The 21,822-nt window shown below is 32.7% G+C and overlaps 1 protein-coding gene across 7 annotated transcripts in view; it reads left to right on the forward strand.

Moving 5' to 3' along the window:
* Positions 1-21,822, forward strand: part of unc-104 (kinesin family member unc-104) — a 231,104-nt gene that overhangs the window by 146,166 nt on the left and 63,116 nt on the right. For all 7 annotated transcript variants that reach the window (XM_072537853.1, XM_072537847.1, XM_072537849.1 and 4 more), the window contains one exon: positions 10,910-11,029. In XM_072537853.1, coding sequence (XP_072393954.1) covers positions 10,910-11,029 — 120 coding nt within the window. The remainder of the gene's footprint in view (positions 1-10,909; positions 11,030-21,822) is intronic.

The following is a 21,822-nucleotide window of genomic DNA, read 5'->3' on the forward strand; positions in this document are numbered from 1 at the left end:
CTTGCTACTTATACAAAATAATGTGGTTATAAATACGAATACATAACTCATTTACACTGTTAGTTTTAGTTGTAGTTTTTACATTATTTGCATCGGAATCTGTCTCATTACGTCATATTATCACGATTTTTCTTTTGTCTCCATATTACTTATTCAAACTGTTCCAATTGTTCATCACAAAAAAAAAATTGTTTTGGTCAAAATATATTTGTCGACGTTATCAAACAATAGCTGAATAGATATAAATAATCGATACTCAGTCAATACAAAACAAATATATTAATAATAATATCTAACCTAACAATAAAGCTTATATTATTATCTGCATCATAATTCAATGATTAGCGGAAGTAATTAAGATAATTGGCTAAATTTGATAAGTAGTAACAGCTTAATCTAACTCCTGTGGTATTCGTATGTTACCTTACCGACGCATATTCAAGCATTGTATTGTTATAATTAACTTCCATTTCAATCTGTCACAGTTCAGTCAGCATTAGTTTTTAAACAACTGTGTATTGGTCATCACTTAAATGTGTATTAGATCGAGCACGGTATATAGTAGTAACACTTGTTTTTGTGTGTGTAAGTCACTGTATATACCTGTTATATGTATATATATATATATATATATATATATATATATATATATATATATATACCTGTATTTAATAAAGTGGAAAGTGAAACGTCGTCATATTTCATTTAAAATATCCATTTTTTACTTTGAAGATTTCTATTGGTTAATTTAGACGTAGTGGTAATGTGTCTGTTTCGCCATATAGTGTTATTAAGACATCCTGCCAGTCTATGTGTTTTTTGTACTTGATCTCTTACTTCTTTGTCCAGGTCTCCATTGCTATACAGTGTAATTCCCGGGTATTTTATTTAAATTACTTGTTCAATACTGAAACCATTAATTTCTATTTTACATCTGGATGGTTTTTTGCTGACTACTCTTGTTTTAGTTTTCTGAGATTATATTGTCATAATAAATTCTTTTGCTCTTATGTTAAATCTGTGGACCAGTCTTCGCAGGCTATCTTCATCTTGGGCTATCAATATTGCATCGTCTGCGTAACAAAGTATTTCTATTTTTGTTTGTTTCCCATTCTATATCCTTTGTCAATGCTTTTGATGATTTCATTAATGATTAAATTAAAGAGCATGGGGCTCAATAAATCCCATTGTCTTATTCCGCTGCCTATTTCTATAGGTTCTGTAAGTTGTCCATCTATTCTGATTTCCATTTTGTTGTTTTGGTAAATGTTTTCGATAGTTTTTATAATATTTAGGGAAACTTCTCTATTATACAGAAGATGGATTATATCTTTGAGTCTTAATCTGTCAAACGCTTTCTTTAGGTCAATCAGACACAGAAATGCTGGTCTATTATACTCTAGTGACTTCTCAGTAATTTACTTTATAATGAATATTGCATCTGTACACGATCTTCCACTACGAAAACCCTGTTGTTCATCTGCTAAACTTATTCTCTGATTTATTAGCACATTAGCACAACGTAGTATTTAACAAGTTTATACATCTGTAGTTTTCCGGCTGTTTTTATCTCCTTTTTGAATAGTAGAATTAGTTCGCTCGTTCTCCATTCTTCCGGTATTTTATTGTGTTTTATAATTTTATTAATTAATGTTGTTAATTGTTTTGGAACAAGACCCCTCGTTTCCATTGCATTTCAAAATCCAAATTGTATGTTTTCTAGTGAAAGGTTTTCCTAAATGGTTTGCCTGCTGATAGGGATTTTTGTTAATTTTTGTTAACTAAGCAATAGGTTTACCTATTTAATCTTATGTAATGTAACAGGCATGAATTATATAAATTTCCATCATCATTACTTAGTAACTTACAGAATATTTTTGAGATATTTTGCTTATTACTGCAGTCTATTACAATTGTCAATTAAATACAAATGACTAGTAACAGCGATAGTAGTAGAATTTTTTCTATATTTTTTTATATTCTGGATTATTTATTATTAAAACAAAACATTTGTTTTGTTCTAGATGTTAGCTGCAGAAATTTGTAGTAGAGACATTTTCAGATATTAGTTTCTCAATACATCACATTTTTAATATCGAAACACATTATATTTGTCTGTGGATATGTATATTAAGAATATTATTATATAAAATCAGATAGACTATTGCTACCCCTAGAGCCCTACGACATTTTTTGTAAATACAGAAAAATTGAACAACGTATTTTCGTGTATTTTCAAAACTAATGATTAAATGCTGTTCCAAAATAATTTGCCTTTAAAATACCTAATACTCCAGGAAACGAAGTATTTAAAAATCGAAAAATTACTGGACGTTAAAATCAACTGGAATATCGGGAAAGTCGATAAAAAAGGCGTTTCATCTCGTGGGCATCGAAGTTTTTTCTGCTGTGGTTTTTTATTAACATTTAAGCAAAAAGAAGCGACTTTTTTCATTAATTTAAAGAAAAACTATTTGCGAAGAAACTGCATAATAATAAAACAATAAAGCTAAAAGATTCATTACCCTTTTATGAGTTCCGAAACAAATAAACATTACTGACTTGGTGGATAAAACTTGTTTTTCTAATGAATTAGCGAAGCGGTTGGTACAGTACGGTCTCGTTAATCCGAACGGAATCGGGGAAACGGGTTGTTCGTATGATCGCATCGTTCGGATTCATCATCATTCAATCTTCGCTTATCCACTGCTGGACATAGATCTCCCTCATAATTTTCCATCTATTTCGATCTTGTGCCTCTTGCATCCAATTCCTATGACAACGTTTTAGATCGTCAGTCCAACGTGTTGGTGGACGACCTCTGCTTCGGTAGGCATCATCTCTTGGTCTCCATTCCAGTATCCGCTTTGTCCATCTATTACTTTTTAATTGGAAGAAGAAAAACTGCAAAAACACAATGAAAATGACTGAAAATGCTTTATAAATATTAATAAAATATTATATTATACAAATGTATATACAATCTATTTAATAAATACATATTATCTATATAAATTTCAATGGGGAGCAATAAAAAAATCTGTAATTTTTTTCTGGACGCCTGTCTCGACGTGCTGATCAAACACTCTGTGTCTTATACGCCTCAGCATCATGATCTCCTCGCTGCTGTTCAGGGCTTTAACAGCTTCAGCAGCAGAAGTTTTTGAAGCAATTGGTTCATCATCGACATCCTCCACTTCCGTTTCTTCATTTTGAATGGCCCTTACAATTTCTTTATCCGTGATCATTTTTTGTGTGTGAATTTCTTTGTCATGATCGTTGCATGAAGATTCGTCAACAGCCACTCAGTTTGGGCTCAAGTTTTTCCAAGAAAGTTGAATGAAACTTTCTGAAATGGATGACCAACAATTTACCAAATTGAAAACGACGTCCTTCCATCTTCACTACGAAGTTCATCAGCGGATGGATGACCAGGGCAGTTATCCAGCAGTAACACTGCCTCCCGAGGGAGGTTAACATGTGCACGCAAACGACGTTTATGAGTCCCTGAAGCATTTGCACAAGGCATGAAGGTGATTCTTTCTTTCATAATTTGTGGGGAGCGTTCTTTTCTTGAGATGACACCAATGTGTAATCTGCATGCGCCAAAATCGCCACTTTCATCTGCATTGAAAATTTGCTCAGGTTTCAAATTGTTTTTAATCACAAGTTCTTCAAATGCAGTTGGGAAGGGTTCGATGCCGTCAGCATTACTAAAAGTTTCTCACCAGTAATTTTGAGATGTCTAACTGAAGTTGTTGAAGTTGTTCAACCAACCCTTACATGCGCTAAAAGCTTGGTAATTTGGTGACATTTCACGATGGAAATGACAAGCTTTTTCACACAACCTTTCACCACTCACCGGAACATGCTTTCTCCGCTGTTGTAGGAACCACATGAACAATGCACTTTCCACCTTCGGATATTCGGGGGGTTTGATGGTTTTGCTCTTCACTGGACCGCTTTCCGTTTCGCTGACGAATTTTTCAATCTTTTCTTTGTTCTTCTTAATGTATGTAATGCTAGATTTGCCAATACCGAACTGTTTTGAAATTAAACTGTAGCTAGTTCTGTGCTGTATCAACTTGAGAATTTTGGTCTTTTGTTTGATAGTCAAAGTCACGTGTTTACGTGGAGCCATCGTGATACGAAAGCACTAACAGAACTAAATAATATGTAGGTAAGCAAGGAAAGTAAAAACCGATGTTTGTCATGTCAATTCATATCGATTCAAGTGTGGGTGACGAAGGGGGAGTCGCGCGAGCCCGGTCGGACTACCGCGTCGTTGGGACGACCTTGGGTTCGGATTAACGCGACCGTACTGTACTAGGAAAAACTTTTATATTGAGAAGAGGAAAATTGGCGGTAACATAATATCAAAGCGTGTTTAGATACTGAAAAGAAACACAAAGTGGGTCAAATAAAAACCCGTTCGAGCAGGGGTTTCAACGGTAAAACGGACGAGACAAAAAACTCGTTTTATTTGAGATATATCGAAAATAAATAGAATATATTTTCTTGTTTTATTAATAATTATAACAAAAATAATGAGGGATTATTGGTAATATGTTAAAACTTTAACAGTAAACATTTTTTTCAATTGTTGATAATTATTAATAAACAATAAAAATATTTAACACATTTTAAAATTTGAGTTTTGATGTATTTATTATATGTACAAATTATGGCCCGATTTTCTTTTTATTGAAAAAGAAAAAAGAAAAAGTCGCATTTTGCTTCAATGTTAATAAAATACCATGACGCAGTAAAAATTTTGATACCCACGAGATGTTACAACTTTTCTATTGACTTCCCTCAGATATTTCAGTTGAAAAATAGCGCCCAGTAATTTTTCAATATTTCAAACGCTTTTTGTGTTTCGTTTTCTGGGCTTAAGACAAATGTAGAATATGATTATATTAAAACTATCGTTGTTACTAACAAATCTGTGATCTTTAAAAATCTAACTCATGATATATGTTTAAACTAGCTTCTGTAGCTTATCGTGGGCGTCTGGTGATGTATAAAATATGTGACAAATTGGAAAATTTATAGGAACGGAGCCAAAATTTATAAAATCAAACCAATGTTGGGAAAATCAGACAATATAGACAGTATTAGACAATAATAAACAGTTATTAATTGATTATTACTATTTTGGTTTTTCAAAGTGGCATATTTATTAAGGCAAGCACAGAGATGATGTTGATGTATGGCCTAACTCTGTAATTGCAGATTACAGTTTGCAATATTATGCATGTTCTGCAACACCGGGTAGTACCTTTTAGTTAACACATTGAATTAAATTTCCTCTTCATATCGACAATGCATCCCAGTTGGTGCTTGAACTTAGTGTTTTTTAAAACCAAATAAACATCTGCAAAATTATAGGAAAAAGACTTCTTGTTCAAGTGCTGTTTTTATTCTGAAGTTTGGCAATCATCAAGACCGTGCGTATTTTCGAGACTGCTGCTCTATAAACAGATGGTTATGAACATATAACATTACAAACAGAAGCGTATTTTTGAAACTGCTGCTCTAAACAGATGGTTATTGGTAGTATTGAATCATTCGCACATGTTTTTTAAACAAAAATGTCTTTTTTCTTTGTATTAATTTTCTTCCACTGATCATTCCTTGCCTTAAAAGCATTAATAGTTAGTACAACGTCCTTCTCTTTTTGTTTTGCTTATCTTAACACATCGGCATTGGTGATTCTCTACACGCTGAAGTTATTTTCTTGTGGCATTTAAAGTAGTTACTATTTTATTGGGAATAATTCACAATTGAAGGTTAATTGTTTATACGTTTTAATCTCCACTTCGGAAATCGCTCTCAAAATACTCAAAATCTACAGGGTGATTAATAACTACGTGGTATAGCAAACACACAATTTTTTAAATGGGACACCCTATATATTTTTTAATATTTATATTCCTCTCAAAATTCTTGTTCTTATAATATTTTGCTATGCATTACTATACAAAGTATTTAACAAGTTATGACCATTTTTATTTCGAAATCCCTATGAAATTAACACCATGTATATAAAGAAGTAATGCATAAACAATTATTTATTTTCTCTAATAAGGGTAAACAATATATTGTAATTTTTAAATTAGGTTTAATTTAAATCATTGACTAAAATTTGTATACAGGGTGAACTACAAAACGAAATTACGATTTTCTCAATTTTTTTTTAACGGAACACCCTGTATTTTATTTTTAGAAATATTGTATTTATGATACTCTTTCATTTTTATACAGAATTCCCTATACCTAACTCATTATTTTCTGAGATATTTTTAAATTTCTTCAAATTTCAGGAATACATACATTCAATTTTTGTAAGTAGAGATAAGTATTAAATATTGAGTAATAATATAACAAAATTATTTTATTCAATAAGTAACTAACAAAAAATATAAACCATAATAATATGTAACGAATGTAACAATTAATGTGATATTAAGGAATAAGTCTAAAGTAAATGTTCAAAATGTCCCCCTTCAACGTCTATACAAGTTTGTAATCGATATTCAAATGACCGAGCCAAATTTCTTAACATTTGTAAGTCAATTTTATTAAAAGCTTCTCTTATTCTATTTTTGATATTATCCGGGGTTGTTGGAGGCTTCTGGTATACAAGGTGTTTTATATAGCCCCACATGAAAAATCAATTTTGGAGAATTCAGGTGATCTTCTTCTTCTTCATGTACCTTGTCCTTTCAGAACGTTGGTTACCATCATAGCTATCTTAATTTTATTCACTGCCACCCTAAATAGCATGCTTGTATCAACACCATACCAATCTCGCAAGTTCTTCAACCATGAGGTTCTTCTTCGTCCTGGACTGCGTTTGCCTGCTATTGTTCCTTGCATGATATTTTGTATAGGTGAAATTTTGTATGGGTATTCAGGTAATCACGGTGACCAAACAGTTGGTCCTCCTCTGCCTATACACCTCTCAGAAAAGTTATTATTTAGATGATTGTGAACAGGACAGTGTGGTGAACTGGAGCACCTTCGTGTAAAAACCACATTCGTTGTCGAATCTTAAGCGGTACATTTTGCAGTAGCATTGGCAAATCATTATTTAGAAAATCCAGATATATGGCACCATTCACACGACCGTCAAAAAAGTGTGGGCCAATCACATAATCGCCAACAATACCACCACAAACATTTATAGACCACCTAGTTTGACTATGAGTGTTAACAAAATAGAGATTGCATAATGAAAATTATGCCTATACACCGTTCCATTTTTGTGAAATGTGGCCTCATCTCCAAAAAGCACGTAATCGAAAAAAAAAATCGGTTTCTTTGCGCATTAACAAAAGCTAATCTGCGTTGATAATCATCGACTGTCAATTTTTGATGTAACTATATGCGGTAAGGAAATGCAGTTTATATTTATGAAGGATTTTTGTCGCCGAAGTTTGACTAATGTCATGTTGACGTGAAATATCACGAGTGCTGATGTGGGGATATTCAGTAGTAGCTATGAGTACATCATATTCCTTTTCTTCACTTAGAACAGTTTTGGTTCTCTCATTTTTTTCATATACAACTGACCCAGTACGAATACAACTATTCCATTAATTTTTCAAAAGCTGTTGCGATTGGCTTCCTCTTTTCATGATATTGCTCGTGATATATTCTGGATGCAAGTAAGCAATTTCTCGAACTTTCTCCTAATATCCAGATCATATTTGTTAACTTTTCTACAGTAGCCACACAGACAACAGTAACAATAAAGACAAGCCACACACACCGATTATAATGTTAGAAAAGTAATAATATGAAAATTGTCATTTTTGCAAAGCCTACTATTTTACCTTTGTAACTGACACAAATGGCCTTTTTCTTATTAATAACTGCGCGTCACAATCGGCAGTTAGGAATGTTTTATTAAAAATTCCTAGCTTAGAATACTGTTGATATAACAATCTAAAAAATTGTTACATCAATTGTATATTGTTTTACTTTCTGTTTTGTGTGAGTTATTTATTGAATAAAAATAATCTTGTTATATTATCATACAAAAGATATTATCTTGTAGGAATTTTAGGAATCTTGTATTTCTTTAAGAAATATGATATTTCCATAATATCACATTTATTGGCGCATTGCATATTGTTATGGTTTATTTTTGTTTTGTTAGTTACTTATTGAATAAAAATAATTTTGTTACATTATCACTCAATACTTATTCCTACGTACAAAAATTGAATATATTTCCCGAAATTTGAAGAAAACTAAAATATTTCAGAAAGTAATGTTTAGGTATAGGGAATGCTATATAAAAATAAAAGACTATCATCGATAGTCTTTCATTTTATATAGCAGCATTCTTTAGAGAAAATCGTAATTTTGTTTGTAGTTCACCCTATATACAAATTTAAGTCAATGATTTCAATAAACTTAATTTAACAACTACAATATATTGTTTACTTTAATATATAAAATACATAATTGTTTATGCATTACTTCTTTATATACATGGTGTTGATTTCATAGAGATTCTGTAATAAAAATGATCGTAACTTGTTAAATACTCTATATAATAATGCAAAACCCAATACTATAAGAACAAGAATTATGAGAAGAATACAAATTGAAAAAATATATAGGGTATCCTATCTAAAAAATGTATGTTTGCTATACCACGTAGTTATTAATCACCCTGTAGAATTCCACATATTTTCCAAGTATGGAGAATATTATTGCCTACATTTTTTCTAAATAAGTTTGTTGGATATTCTATATCATAATGGAATTATCGACCGATGTCGCATTAAAAACTTACTCTGTATATTTTAGAATCTTAAAAAACCTGAATAAGAATTTTTAGGTTTTTTCCTTACTGTCATATTAGTGGATATAAGCGGGATTTGTCAAAAAAAGGAGCAAATGCGTCATGAGAAGTATGAAGAAGAACAATACTGTTGCATTTTGAATATAAACCACTTTATAATAATTATATTCTATTACTAATTAACATTTAATATTACAAAAAATGCGAATATAGCTCCGTTCCATTGTAATATAGTCCAGTCGTCAGAGAGTCGACCCCTAAAAATCATACGAACAAGCTGAATTTTGCACAGAATATTAATTTTGGGACCCCAAAAAAGATGCAAATAAGTTTACCACTTTTACCCCTGGGCTTCCGCCTAAAAACCCCCCTCGCAGGGGGGTAAAAACGTGAAAAAATCAATTTACCAAGAATGTGTACACCGTAGAAAAAAATGTTCAAATAAAAAATGTAGCAGAGATAATTTTAAATAAAAATGTTTATACTCATTTTTTGTGTAAAGCGACCGTCGATTTTGCATGTCAGTTACGCGCGCGATATCAATTCTCAATAAAATTTGTATCAGCTGGACGGTTAAAATTTCATATCTTTTGATCCAAATGTCCTATCGACAAAAATAAAGATGCGTTTTAAAGGCAAAGAGTGCAGCTTTCGTATGCCGTTTTTGTATTTTGCCGAGAATAAACTCAGTTTTTATAAAGATGTTAAATAAATTAACGTGGCGCCATTTTTGCTATTTTTTACGATTCTCGTGAGATCAATAAAGTTGATCACTTTCATTGACTATTTGTAGTAAACTTTTCATTTTTAGAGATCAATCTTTAAAATCTATGACATAAAATTTCAATTTTGAGTTGTGGTAACAAATATGAGGCGTTTGAAATATGAATAAAAAACGCAGAATTTAATGTTTTACATTACAAACGATCGCACGTCACGGAAAATGCTACTAAGAAGACTGATTTAGGTGTAGTTTATTGCAGTAGTTTTGTTCTTTTGAAAAAGGTACTAGTGTAATTGAAAAAAAAAGTTTTAAACGTTTTAGATCGTTTGTTGTGTGAAAGTTTAAATCCAACTTTTTTTTAAGCATATTTCAAATGTCTCACATTTGTTGTTAAAACGCCAAACTAAAATTTCATGCTATAGCTTTTAAAGGTTAGGCTCTAGTTATCAAAACTTCATAGGGGCAGTTAATGAAAGGGATATATGCATTGATCTCGTGAGAATTATAAAAATGGCAAAAATCGCTCCACTTTTATTTATTTAACACCTGTATAAAATCTGAGTTTATTTGCGGCAAAACACAAAAACTGCATACAAAAGCCAAACTCTTTTATCTTTAAATTGCATCTTGATTTTTGTGGATAAGTCACTTAAATCAAAAGATACCGAATTTTTACCTTCGAGCTGATACAAATTTTATTGAACATTGATTTCGCGCGCTTAAATCTCATGCGAAATCGACAGTCGCTTCAAGCCTTGTTTCTAAGAGAATGGTTCATTCTACACACAAAATGCGTATAAATATTTTTCTTTAAGATTATCTGAGCTACATTTTTTCAGTTTCTGTTTAAATCGATTTTTGCGTTTTTACCCCCCTACGAGGGGGGTTTTAGGGGAAGCCCGGGGGCAAAGTGGTAAACTTTTTTGCGTCTTTTTTGGGGTCCCAAAATTAATATTTCGGCAAAATTCCCCTTGGTTGTATGATTTTTAGAGGTTAAGTGGCATTTTCGTCTCTGACGACTGGTGTAATAAGCCGATATATGTAATTACTTTTTAGTATATTGTTAAGAGCTCCAGTAGACGCCCACTTAAAAAATCAGCCTATTGTAGCAGTAATATTTCTACAGTATCTGGAAGTATTTCCACGAAGAAATCAGGAAGAATGACCGCTTTTGCTTTAATTCACCTAACGCCGTGTTTCCATGGACAACCTCCCTAACCTATATATGTTAACATAATGATATCAGACAATTTTTATATATTAGGGAGTTGTTAAATGCGCCGGAATGATTTCAATGTGTATATACAGCTTTAAGTATAAATGATTTAGGTTTTAAAATATATTCTGAATTGAATCTGTTGTAGGAGCCGGTGACAGCATTCTCACCAAAAACAACAAAGAAATTGAGCGAAGTCGTTCACAATCCACTTCTTTAGCTGAAGAAGCCGTAGACCAATTGCAAGCTAGCGAAAAACTCATAGCAGGTAAGTTGTAAACCATGTTTCATTTTGATATACGCATGTAAAACCAAGCGACAATCATTTTTGAATAATAAAGTCCTTGTCACACAATCGATCCTTAAATCCTTAAATAATAGCCGTCGAGAATTTAAACCACGATTAAAAACTCAGTTCTTAACAGATGGGCACAACATTTCAGTGAACATCTAAATATAAACGATATTGAAGGAGGTTACAACATAGACAATCAACAAAATCTACAACGTCAACTACACAGTGAAAACCCAACAAGAGGAGAAGTGTTAAATGCCATCCTAAAACTCAAAGACAATAAAGCTCCAGGAATCGATGAAATCTGTTCGGACATGTTTGCAGCAATCCATAAACTAATATTACTTATATTGCAGATGAATTGGTACCAGAAGAGTGGCTAAAGGGAATGATATGTCCGTTGCATAAAATGGGTGATCAACTGGAGTATAAGAACTATAGAGGCATTACTCTGTTAGCATCTGCGTATAAAATCTACGGCAATGTATTGTTTGAAAGACTTAAATATTTTACAAAGAAAAGAACTGCATTATATAATGCAATGATACACTATGGGATCTCACCTAAGTTAGTTAAGTTGACCCAAACTAACAATGCAAAACGTAAGCTCATGCGTTAGAATTCAAGGATGAAACTCTACGTTCTTTGACATCAATAATGGTCCAAGCAAGGGGGACGCGCTGGCGTGTCTCCTCTTTAATGTTGCCTTGGAAAAAGGCAATCAGGCAATTAAATATTAGAATGAATAGAACTATTTTTAATAGATCGACGCAAATTCTCGCATTCGCTGACAATATGGTTATAGTGAGAGGGAGTCAGAAGTATGAGATACATGGTGCAGTGTTTTACAAGGCTTGCGGACGCGGCAAGTGAATTAGGACTTGTGGTAAACGAGGAAAAAACCAAATAAATGTTGGTTTTAAAAACTCGCGAAATATCCAACAGAGAATTCAATTTAACAACCATACCTTTGAGTAAATCAAAGAATTCACATATCTTAGATCGCTAGTAAACGCAACAAATACGACAAGCGACGAAATAAAAAGACACATAGCAATAGCAAACATAACTGTTCTCAGTCTCCAAAACATTTAAAAAATAAAAATATAAAACGTGCAGTAAAGCTCAATATATACAAGACCTTAATAAGACCGGTTTTGATATATGGACCTTGAGTAATATAAGCCTTGACAAATATTTTACTGGGAAGCATTTTGAAATAAATGGTATTTCAGATAAAGCATATTTAAATAAAAAGTCATTATGTATTATTAAACTGCTATAGATCTCCTTCTGGTAGTGTTAAATCCTTAGGGGCGGTTTTTGGAGAAGATAGTCAAACCTAACATGTATATTTAATTAAATATAAGGTTGAATGCTCGAATAAATGAACTTTGATCAGATAAAAGGCATATATCGAGCACAGTCTAATTAAATCTTGCCCAAGTACTTTCGATCCCTAGATCATCTTCAGGGGCATCTGAAATAAGCCAAGAAACGTTTTTTTATAACCAAAGAAATTGAATAACTTCGATAAAACTCGAAGTTTTATGGTTGAAAAAAGGTTTTTTATATGATTAACGTTTATAGACTTACTTCGTCAATTGTGGCCTATCCGGCAAGAACAAGATGTCATAAACATAAAATTGTACATTACACTACACTAACAAATAGACAAACAAACACTTTAAAATAATTTAAGGGAGGCTACATTGCTTGAAGAAGTCGGAGACAGAATGGCTCCTGATCTAACGGAAATGTTGGGGTGACATGTGACAAATGACAACTTGGATGAGCAGTCACAATCATAGATATGTGATCTGCACCTTTTACAATTCTATGAAACTAAGTATTGACCAAAAGTCCAACTGACACTACTATAGGAGATCACTGATGAAAATAAAAATTATATAGAATATTTTTAAGTAAATTGAATAATCCAGATCTCACACTCAAACATGTCTGTAATAATTAAGGTGTTAGTTTGAGAGCAACTGAAATAGACGAAAAGTAAGAATGCAAGAAGCGGACTAAACAATATGTTAAACAGTGGGTGGTTGACTACAATAAAATGGTCTACCAAGCACTATCTGTAATATAGAAAGGAAGAGATCTGACTATGTAATTAAAATACTAATAATTGAAAATCAAAATGGAAAGCAAAATATATAAATGGGGTGTAATCCAAGTAGTTCAGTTGAACCCACAGTCAATGGTATAACTATAAAATTACTATGGATGTGCTCAGTGCAGGAAGTCTAAACAGTCGAGCTGGGTCCCCTACGAGGTGAAGCTGTAATAAAGTTTTTAAAAATAGGTTTAAATTTAGTACAATTTAAATTAATTTGAGTATTAAGACAGTGAGAGTTTTCATTCGTTTCCCTTGTAATTTCCAAATCTTCCAATAAATCCAACTCCATATAGTTTTTTCTTTCTACTAATGTCATGTAAGATAGATGAACCAGTGTTGATGTTAAAATTGTGTTTACTGGATAATAAGTGTTGACCAAAACTTGAAGAGTTTGGTCTTTTCAAATGTTCTGAAACTCTAGTGGATAACTTTCTAATGGTTCTACCTACATAAGAGGCATCACAATCATCACATTTTAATTTGTAAATACCACTTTTGTCAAGTGTGTTCATCCTATCTTTGGTGTTGATTAAGAAGGAACCTAAGGTGTTGTGTGACTTGAAGGAAATTTTGATGTTATCGATTGTAGAAGTAAAAAGTTTAGATATTTTATTGGAAATGCTGCTAATGTAGGTGAAGGAGAAATATCTGGTGTTATTTGAAGCAGTAGGTTGAAGAAAACATTGTGATGAATATGCAAGCTTTTCTGCAATTTTTAGTTTAGCTCTATTTAGAAGCTTATAGATAATGTTAGGATCATAACCATTATTGAAAGCAATTTGTTTAAGAGTGTTAAGTTCTGAATTAAAATTATCATTAGAAAGTGGAAATTTGAGTAACCTATGAATGTAACTGTTGAAAGCAGCATTTTATGTTGGGTTGGATGATTAGATGTATCATGTATAACATGATCTGTTTGGGTAGGTTTTCTGTAATATTGTACTCTAAAGAATCATTATTACGGGAAATAGTCATATCCAAGAAGTTCAACTTTTTATCAGATTCTGGTTCCAGAGTAAAAGAGATGTTGGCGATGGAGGTTATTAAGATCATCCAGAATCTGTGAAGCATCATCTTGGGTTCCCTGTATGAGAGCTATACAATCATCAACATACCTTGACCAAAAACTATTTTGTTGTTGTTGTTAACAAACTTCTGTTCTAAGCTGTCTAAGAAAATGTCAGCCAGAAAAGGTGATAGTGGAGATCCCATTGCTAAACTGTTGGTTGTTTGTATATTTTTTGATTGAATTGAAAGAAGTCCTGATCCAGACAAAATTTAAGTATAGTTAAGATAGCATCTTTGTCTTTTGCTGATATGTTGCAATTGTCTAGAAGATTGTGTACTAAAGGTAATGTTTCATCTCTTGGTACAGAAGTAAACAGATTGGAAACATCAAAAGAAACTAAATAAAAACCCTCTTCTATCCTAATGTTATTTAACCGTTCTATTAGATCTAAAGAATTTTTGATGGAGAACTTAGGTTTAAAATTAGTGATAGACTGAATTGTGTTGTAAATAAACTCTGATAAAATAGAAACTGGAGTATTACAAAAACTTACTACCCGGCCTTATGGGACAATTGTGTTTATGGATTTTAGGAAGTCCATATAACCTAGGTGTTATAGGATTAGATACAATTAACTTTCTGTTGTTATATTTAGTAATAGTATCATTAAACAATTTGACCATTGCTTTTGTTTTATTAATAAAGGTGTTAAGTGGATTTTTTTCCAAAACTACAAAACTGTTATCTGAAAGAAAAGATTCTACTTTCTCTATGTATTGTTTTTTCAACCATAAAACTTCGAGTTTTTATCGAAGTTATTCAATTTCTTTGGTTATAAAAAAACGTTTCTTGGCTTATTTCAGATGCCCCTGAAGATGATCTAGGGATCGAAAGTACTTGGGCAAGATTTAATTAGACTGTGCTCGATATATGCCTTTTATCTGATCAAAGGTTCATTTATTCGAGCATTCACCTTATATTTATTTATTGACTATGGCAGTCTTGGTTGATACTTATAGAAGACTATCCTGCAAGAGAATGATCATATTCTTGAACATTTGGTTCGTTAGACAGTGCATTTCACATCAAGTCACTCCTACTTTTGCTAAGGTCAAAACATCAAAAAATGTACCCGATAAAGAAAAACAGATTTTGGAGAAAAGATCCTGAAAAGAGAACTTAAGAAGCACTATACCAAACTTCACCATATTAACGTCAATCTTAAAATTACTTATGATCAAATTTTGCAACAACATCCTTGGTTTCTAGTCAACGACTCCTTTAACAACATAGAAGATGAGGTCTCTCGCTTACAATCCACCAAGAAGAGAAATCTTACAACAAATTAAACCGTTTGATTTTGCAAAAAACAACAGAGAAGCACCTCAACACTTTTTGCATAAGTTTTCAGATCATCAATTTCATCCTAGAGTCTTAAATCTAAGTAACACTAACTTTTCAGAGGATGAACTGTATTTTTTAGGATTAGGCCTTAAGTTTTCTTGTCAGAATTTTAGGTTAAGTGACTCAGTGCTGGAGGATTTGCGGTAGAGCTGGACACTCTAATAGAAGGTATGACTAACAATGCTGATACTAAACAATATTTGAGAAACTCTTGCATTAGCTTACTTCAAACAACAACAATGTAAGTACAAACGCAATTTTCATAGAAATCACCATAATTTAAAAACAAAAGGATTTGCTAAAATCAATTAAACAAAAAATTGATAGAGATTCTCTTGTACTCAGCAAGGCTGATAAGGGTAATTGTGTTGTAATTTTAGAACAAACTCAATACATAGAGAAAGTAGAATCTTTTCTTTCAGATAACAGTTTTGTAGTTTTGGAAAAAAATCCACTTAACACCTTTATTAATAAAACAAAAGCAATGGTCAAAATTGTTTAATGATACTATTACTAAATATAACAACAGAAAGTTAATTGTATCTAATCCTATAACACCTAGGTTATATGGACTTCCTAAAATCCATAAACACAATTGTCCCATAAGGCCGGTAGTAAGTTTTTGTAATACTCCAGTTTCTATTTTATCAGAGTTTATTTACAACACAATTCAGTCTATCACTAATTTTAAACCTAAGTTCTCCATCAAAAATTCTTTAGATCTAATAGCAACGGTTAAATAACATTAGGATAGAAGGAGGGTTTTTTATTTAGTTTCTTTTGATGTTTCCAATCTGTTTACTTCTGTACCAAGAGATGAAACATTACCTTTAGTACACAATCTTCTAGACAATTGCAACATATCAGCAAAAGACAAAGATGCTATCTTAACTATACTTAAATTTTGTCTGGATCAGGACTTCTTTCAATTCAATCAAAAAATATACAAACAACCAACAGGTTTAGCAATGGGATCTCCACTATCACCTTTTCTGGCTGACATTTTCTTAGACAGCTTAGAACAGAAGTTTGTTAACAACAACAACAAAATAGTTTTTTTGGTCAAGGTATGTTGATGATTGTATAGCTCTCATACAGGGAACCCAAGATGATGCTTCACAGATTCTGGATGATCTTAATAACCTCCATCCCAACATCTCTTTTACTCTGGAACCAGAATCTGATAAAAAGTTGAACTTCTTGGATATGACTATTTCCCGTAATAATGATTCTTTAGAGTACAATATTTACAGAAAACCTACCCAAACAGATCATGTTATACATGATACATCTAATCATCCACCCAACATAAAATGGCTGCTTTCAACAGTTACTTCATAGGTTACTCAAATTTCCACTTTCTAATGATAATTTAATTCAGAACTTAACACTCTTAAACAAAATTGCTTTCAATAATGGTTATGATCCTAACATTATCTATAAGCTTCTAAATAGAGCTAAACTAAAAATTGCAGAAGAAAGCTTGCATATTCATCACAATGTTTTCTTCAACCTTACTGCTTCAAATAACACCAGATATTTCTCCTTCACCTACATTAGCAGCATTTCCAATAAAATATCTAAACTTTTTACTTCTACAATCGATAACATCAAAATTTCCTTCAAGTCACACAACACCTTAGGTTCCTTCTTAATCAACACCAAAGATAGGATGAACACACTTGACAAAAGTGGTATTTACAATTAAAATGTGATGATTGTGATGCCTCTTATGTAGGTAGAACCATTAGAAAGTTATCCACTAGAGTTTCAGAACATTTGAAAAGACCAAACTCTTCAAGTTTTGGTCAACACTTATTATCCAGTAAACACAATTTTAACATCAACACTGGTTCATCTATCTTACATGACATTAGTAGAAAGAAAAACTATATGGAGTTGGATTTATTGGAAGATTTGGAAATTACAAGGGAAACGATGAAAACTCTCACTGTCTTAATACTCAAATTAATTTAAATTGTACTAAATTTAAACCTATTTTTAAAAACTTTATTACAGCTTCACCTCGTAGGGGACCCCAGCTCGACTGTTTAGACTTCCTGCACTGAGCAACATCCATAGTAATTTTATAGTTATACCATTGACTGTGGGTTCAACTGAACTACTTGGATTACACCCCCATTTATATATTTTGCTTTCCATTTTGATTTTCAATATTAGTATTTTAATTACATAGTCAGATCTCTTCCTTTCTATATTACAGATAGTGCTTGGTAGACCATTTTATTGTAGTCAACCACCCACTGTTTAACATATTGTTTAGTCCGCTTCTTGCATTCTTACTTTCGTCTATTTCAGTTGCTCTCAAACTAACACCTTAATTATTACAGACATGTTTGAGTGTGAGATCTGGATTATTCAATTTACTTAAAAATATTCTATATAATTTTTATTTTTCATCAGTGATCTCCTATAGTAGTGTCAGTTGGACTTTTGGTCAATACTTAGTTTCATAGAATTGTAAAAGGTGCAGATCACATATCTATGATTGTGACTGCTCATCCAAGTTGTCATTTGTCACATGTCACCCCAACATTTCCGGTTAGATCAGGAGCCATTCTGTCTCCGACTTCTTCAAGCAATGTAGCCTCCTTAAATTATTTTAAAGTGTTTGTTTGTCTATTTGTAGTGTAGTGTAATGTACAATTTTATGTTTATGACATCTTGTTCTTGCCGGATAGGCCACAATTGACGAAGTAAGTCTATAAACGTTAATCATATAAAAAACCTTTTTTCAACCATAAAACTTCGAGTTTTTATCGAAGTTATTCAATTTCTTTGGTTATAAAAAAACGTTTCTTGGCTTATTTCAGATGCCCCTGAAGATGATCTAGGGATCGAAAGTACTTGGGCAAGATTTAATTAGACTGTGCTCGATATATGCCTTTTATCTGATCAAAGTTCGTATATTTAATTACCTAAAATATATATACCTGATATATATTATAAAACGATTCATATAAAACTAAATCTAAGAACAATACACTTTTAGAAATACACATCTTACACATCTTCACGTAAATTTGATTACGATAAATATCCATATAATCCCATGTCTAAATTATTTAGTTGCATTATGGCCGATCCCACATATTTGTTTAGAAATTTCTTAGCACTAAGGAGAGAATACGAGTAGTAGTACATCTAATTTGTAAAAATTCTTTAATGCGAGTAGCGCTACCTCTCACTCTTACAAAAAAAATGTGTACGCCACTGGAAGATCAAGAATAACAGTAGTTTTGTTATGCCCTGGTCTCTTCCTATTTATAGATAAAACTGGCAACAGGTGTATGTTTTCAAAACCTTGATAGTGTGTAAAATTTTTATTAAAATCAGCTAAGTACTTTTAGCATGTCACATGCCATATTCAGAGCATCCTATAAAGAACAATACTTTACGAGTATTGTTTATATTAATTACAAAGATCAAAAAACTGACGTCTTATAGGAGGTTTATTGGCCTTTGAAGTGCTCGTCGGTAATATTACCTTGTCATTTACTTCTTTGCAATAAGTTTATTAAATAATGCACTCTCTCGTGTCGTTTCTTCATTACTGAGGATCGTGATTTCTTCCAATATTCTAACAATTTTTCTCCATTGTTCTCTATCTTCAGCTGCTCTCAGAGCTTCGCAGAATGAGTTTCCAGCTGAATTCTTAATTTGGTCGGACCATCTAGTTGGTGATCGTCCTCTTGATCTTCTCTCCGGAAAGTTTCCAGAAAAAATTAATATCTACAAACTATCGTCACCTCTGCGAACCACGTGACCGAAAAATTGCAGAATGCGTTGCAGACATATTGTAGACAGCCTTTTTTAATCTCGAGTTGATTTAGAATGGAAACGTTTGTCCTATGAGCTGTCCAAGGTATGCGCTGCATTCTTCTCCAGCACCACATCTCAAAGGCATTAATTTTTTGGCGCTCGCGTCCGCGAAGAGTCCAAGTCTCTGCCCCGTATAGAAATATTGTTAATACAAGGGCATTCACCAGTCTCATCATGATATTTTGAGAAATATATCTCTTTCCAAACTTTAGTTAGGCGACTCATCGCATTTTTTGCCATACCAATACGTCTCCGAACTTCTGCTTCACAGTTACCATCGTTAGTTATACTAGACCCGAGATAGACAAAATTGCCCACTATCTGGTATTTCTGTAATATGTTGGTCAGTTGAATAGTGTGGAATCTGTCGACCACCATTATTTTTGTCTTAGCTTTATTGATTTTCAGACCAACTTTATTGCTTTCGTACTCAACTCTCCGCAAGAGATTAAACATTTCTTGCTCATTAACTGCTATAAGTGTAGTGTCATCAGCAAATCTTAAATTGGAGATTTTCCTACCAACCACTGTTACTCCACCGGCTCATCCATCTAAAGCCATTCTCATGACATGTTCACAATAAATGTTGAATAATTCAGGTGACAACACTCATCCTTGTCTAACACCTCTCTCGGTCTTGAATTGGTTTAAGAATTTCTGATCTAGTCGTACTGTTGCTATATTGGACTGGTACAGATTACTAATAAGTGTCACCAGGTGCATTGGTGTGCCCATTTCTATTAAAATGGACTACAGATTTATCCATCTTACACAGTCAAATGTCTTTTGGTAGTCAACGAAGCACATAATCATAGTTACTTGAAATTCTCTAGACTTTTCAATGAGTTGTCTCAAGTTAAGGTTCCCGTATACCTTTACCCTTTACAAACTCCGCTTGTTCTTGAGGTATTTGGTAATTTAGATAGGTTTTTAATCTGTTTTTGATAATATGCAACAAGATTTTACTAGCATGTCTTATTAGTGACAGTATGCGGTAGTTTTCACATCTGGTAGTAGTTCTTTTTTTGTTTAGCGGGATATAAATTGAGGTACACCAATCAGGTGTACCTCAATTTATAAGGTGTATATGTCGCAAGCAATAGGTGTAACAAGTCATTCCGTGAAAAGCCTAGTCCTTACACGTATTGCCGGCAATGCTGTATTACTTGCATTATTACTTTGTTTGACTGAAATTATGCGCCATTTCAGGGATTGCCGTCCCTGGCAGACGGCAAACGGTGTTACCGGCCGAACGATTGAACGTTACAGCGTTTGACGGTTGTATATTTAGTCAATTCAGTCGTCGAATTAAGATTTTATCACATATCTCGTTACAAGTTTTTTATTATTATATAAATATGGATATCCACAAGGGTGTATTTTATGAAAAAGTAAACCAATATTATCAAGTGAACAAAAACGCCAAAAAGCCGTGGAATTATAATGAAATGAATGAGGTAAGAACAACTTAAACCTACCTTAAATATAAAAAATGCGCGGCCGTTCATTCCTATAGACTGCCGCAGCTTATAACCCAGTCAAATTACAACATGGTTGATAATTTCGAAAAATCAAGTAGTAAATAAAGTAGTATGCAACTGCTTCAGTTAGTTCCTAAGTAATTGTCAGAAACTAGGTACCTATCATTTTGTTTATTTTAGGTTGCACTGGAAATTTTGCTCGCCTAGGTTAAAAGATAGTGAAAACATTATATACTTTACTTCGTATGAAGATTTGTTTGACATATTATATTCTTTGCATATTTCTATGGGGCATGGGTCCAGAGATAAAATGGTATTTAGTCTGAAATGTAAATATCACATTTCACGACCGACCAATTATAGAATTATTTTTAAGCTCTTGCGAAGTTTGTCACCTGAAAAAGGCTAAGAAACATGCCAATCTTGTATCCAAGCATATAATTTCCAGAGAATTTTGCTCTTGGGCTCAAATAAATTTGATTGATTACGAATCATGTCAGGATGGCGACTAAAAATGGTTATTAAATTATCAAGATCACCTAACAAAGTTCAGCTGTCTACGCCTATTGAAATCAAAGCAATGTATTGAAGTGGCTTCGGAATTACTAAAAATTTTTCTTGAATTTGGTGCACCTGCTATCCTCTAAAGTAAAGTGACAATGGCCGCGAGTTCGTAAAAAGTGTAATTACCGAGTTAGTAAAACTATGGCCAGAACTGAAAATTATCCATGGGCGACCACGACACCCACAGTCGCAGGAGACCATAGAACGTTGTAATCAAGATTTAGAAAATAGAATGCGTTCGTGGATGCTTGATAATAAATCCACCAACTGGTCCATCGGCTGCTATTTTGTTCAGTTTCAAAAAAGCTGTTCTCTTCATAGACTTATTGGTCGT

The sequence above is a fragment of the Diabrotica undecimpunctata genome, chromosome 7 (assembly GCF_040954645.1).
Source record: "Diabrotica undecimpunctata isolate CICGRU chromosome 7, icDiaUnde3, whole genome shotgun sequence".
Classification (NCBI taxonomy): domain Eukaryota; kingdom Metazoa; phylum Arthropoda; class Insecta; order Coleoptera; family Chrysomelidae; genus Diabrotica; species Diabrotica undecimpunctata.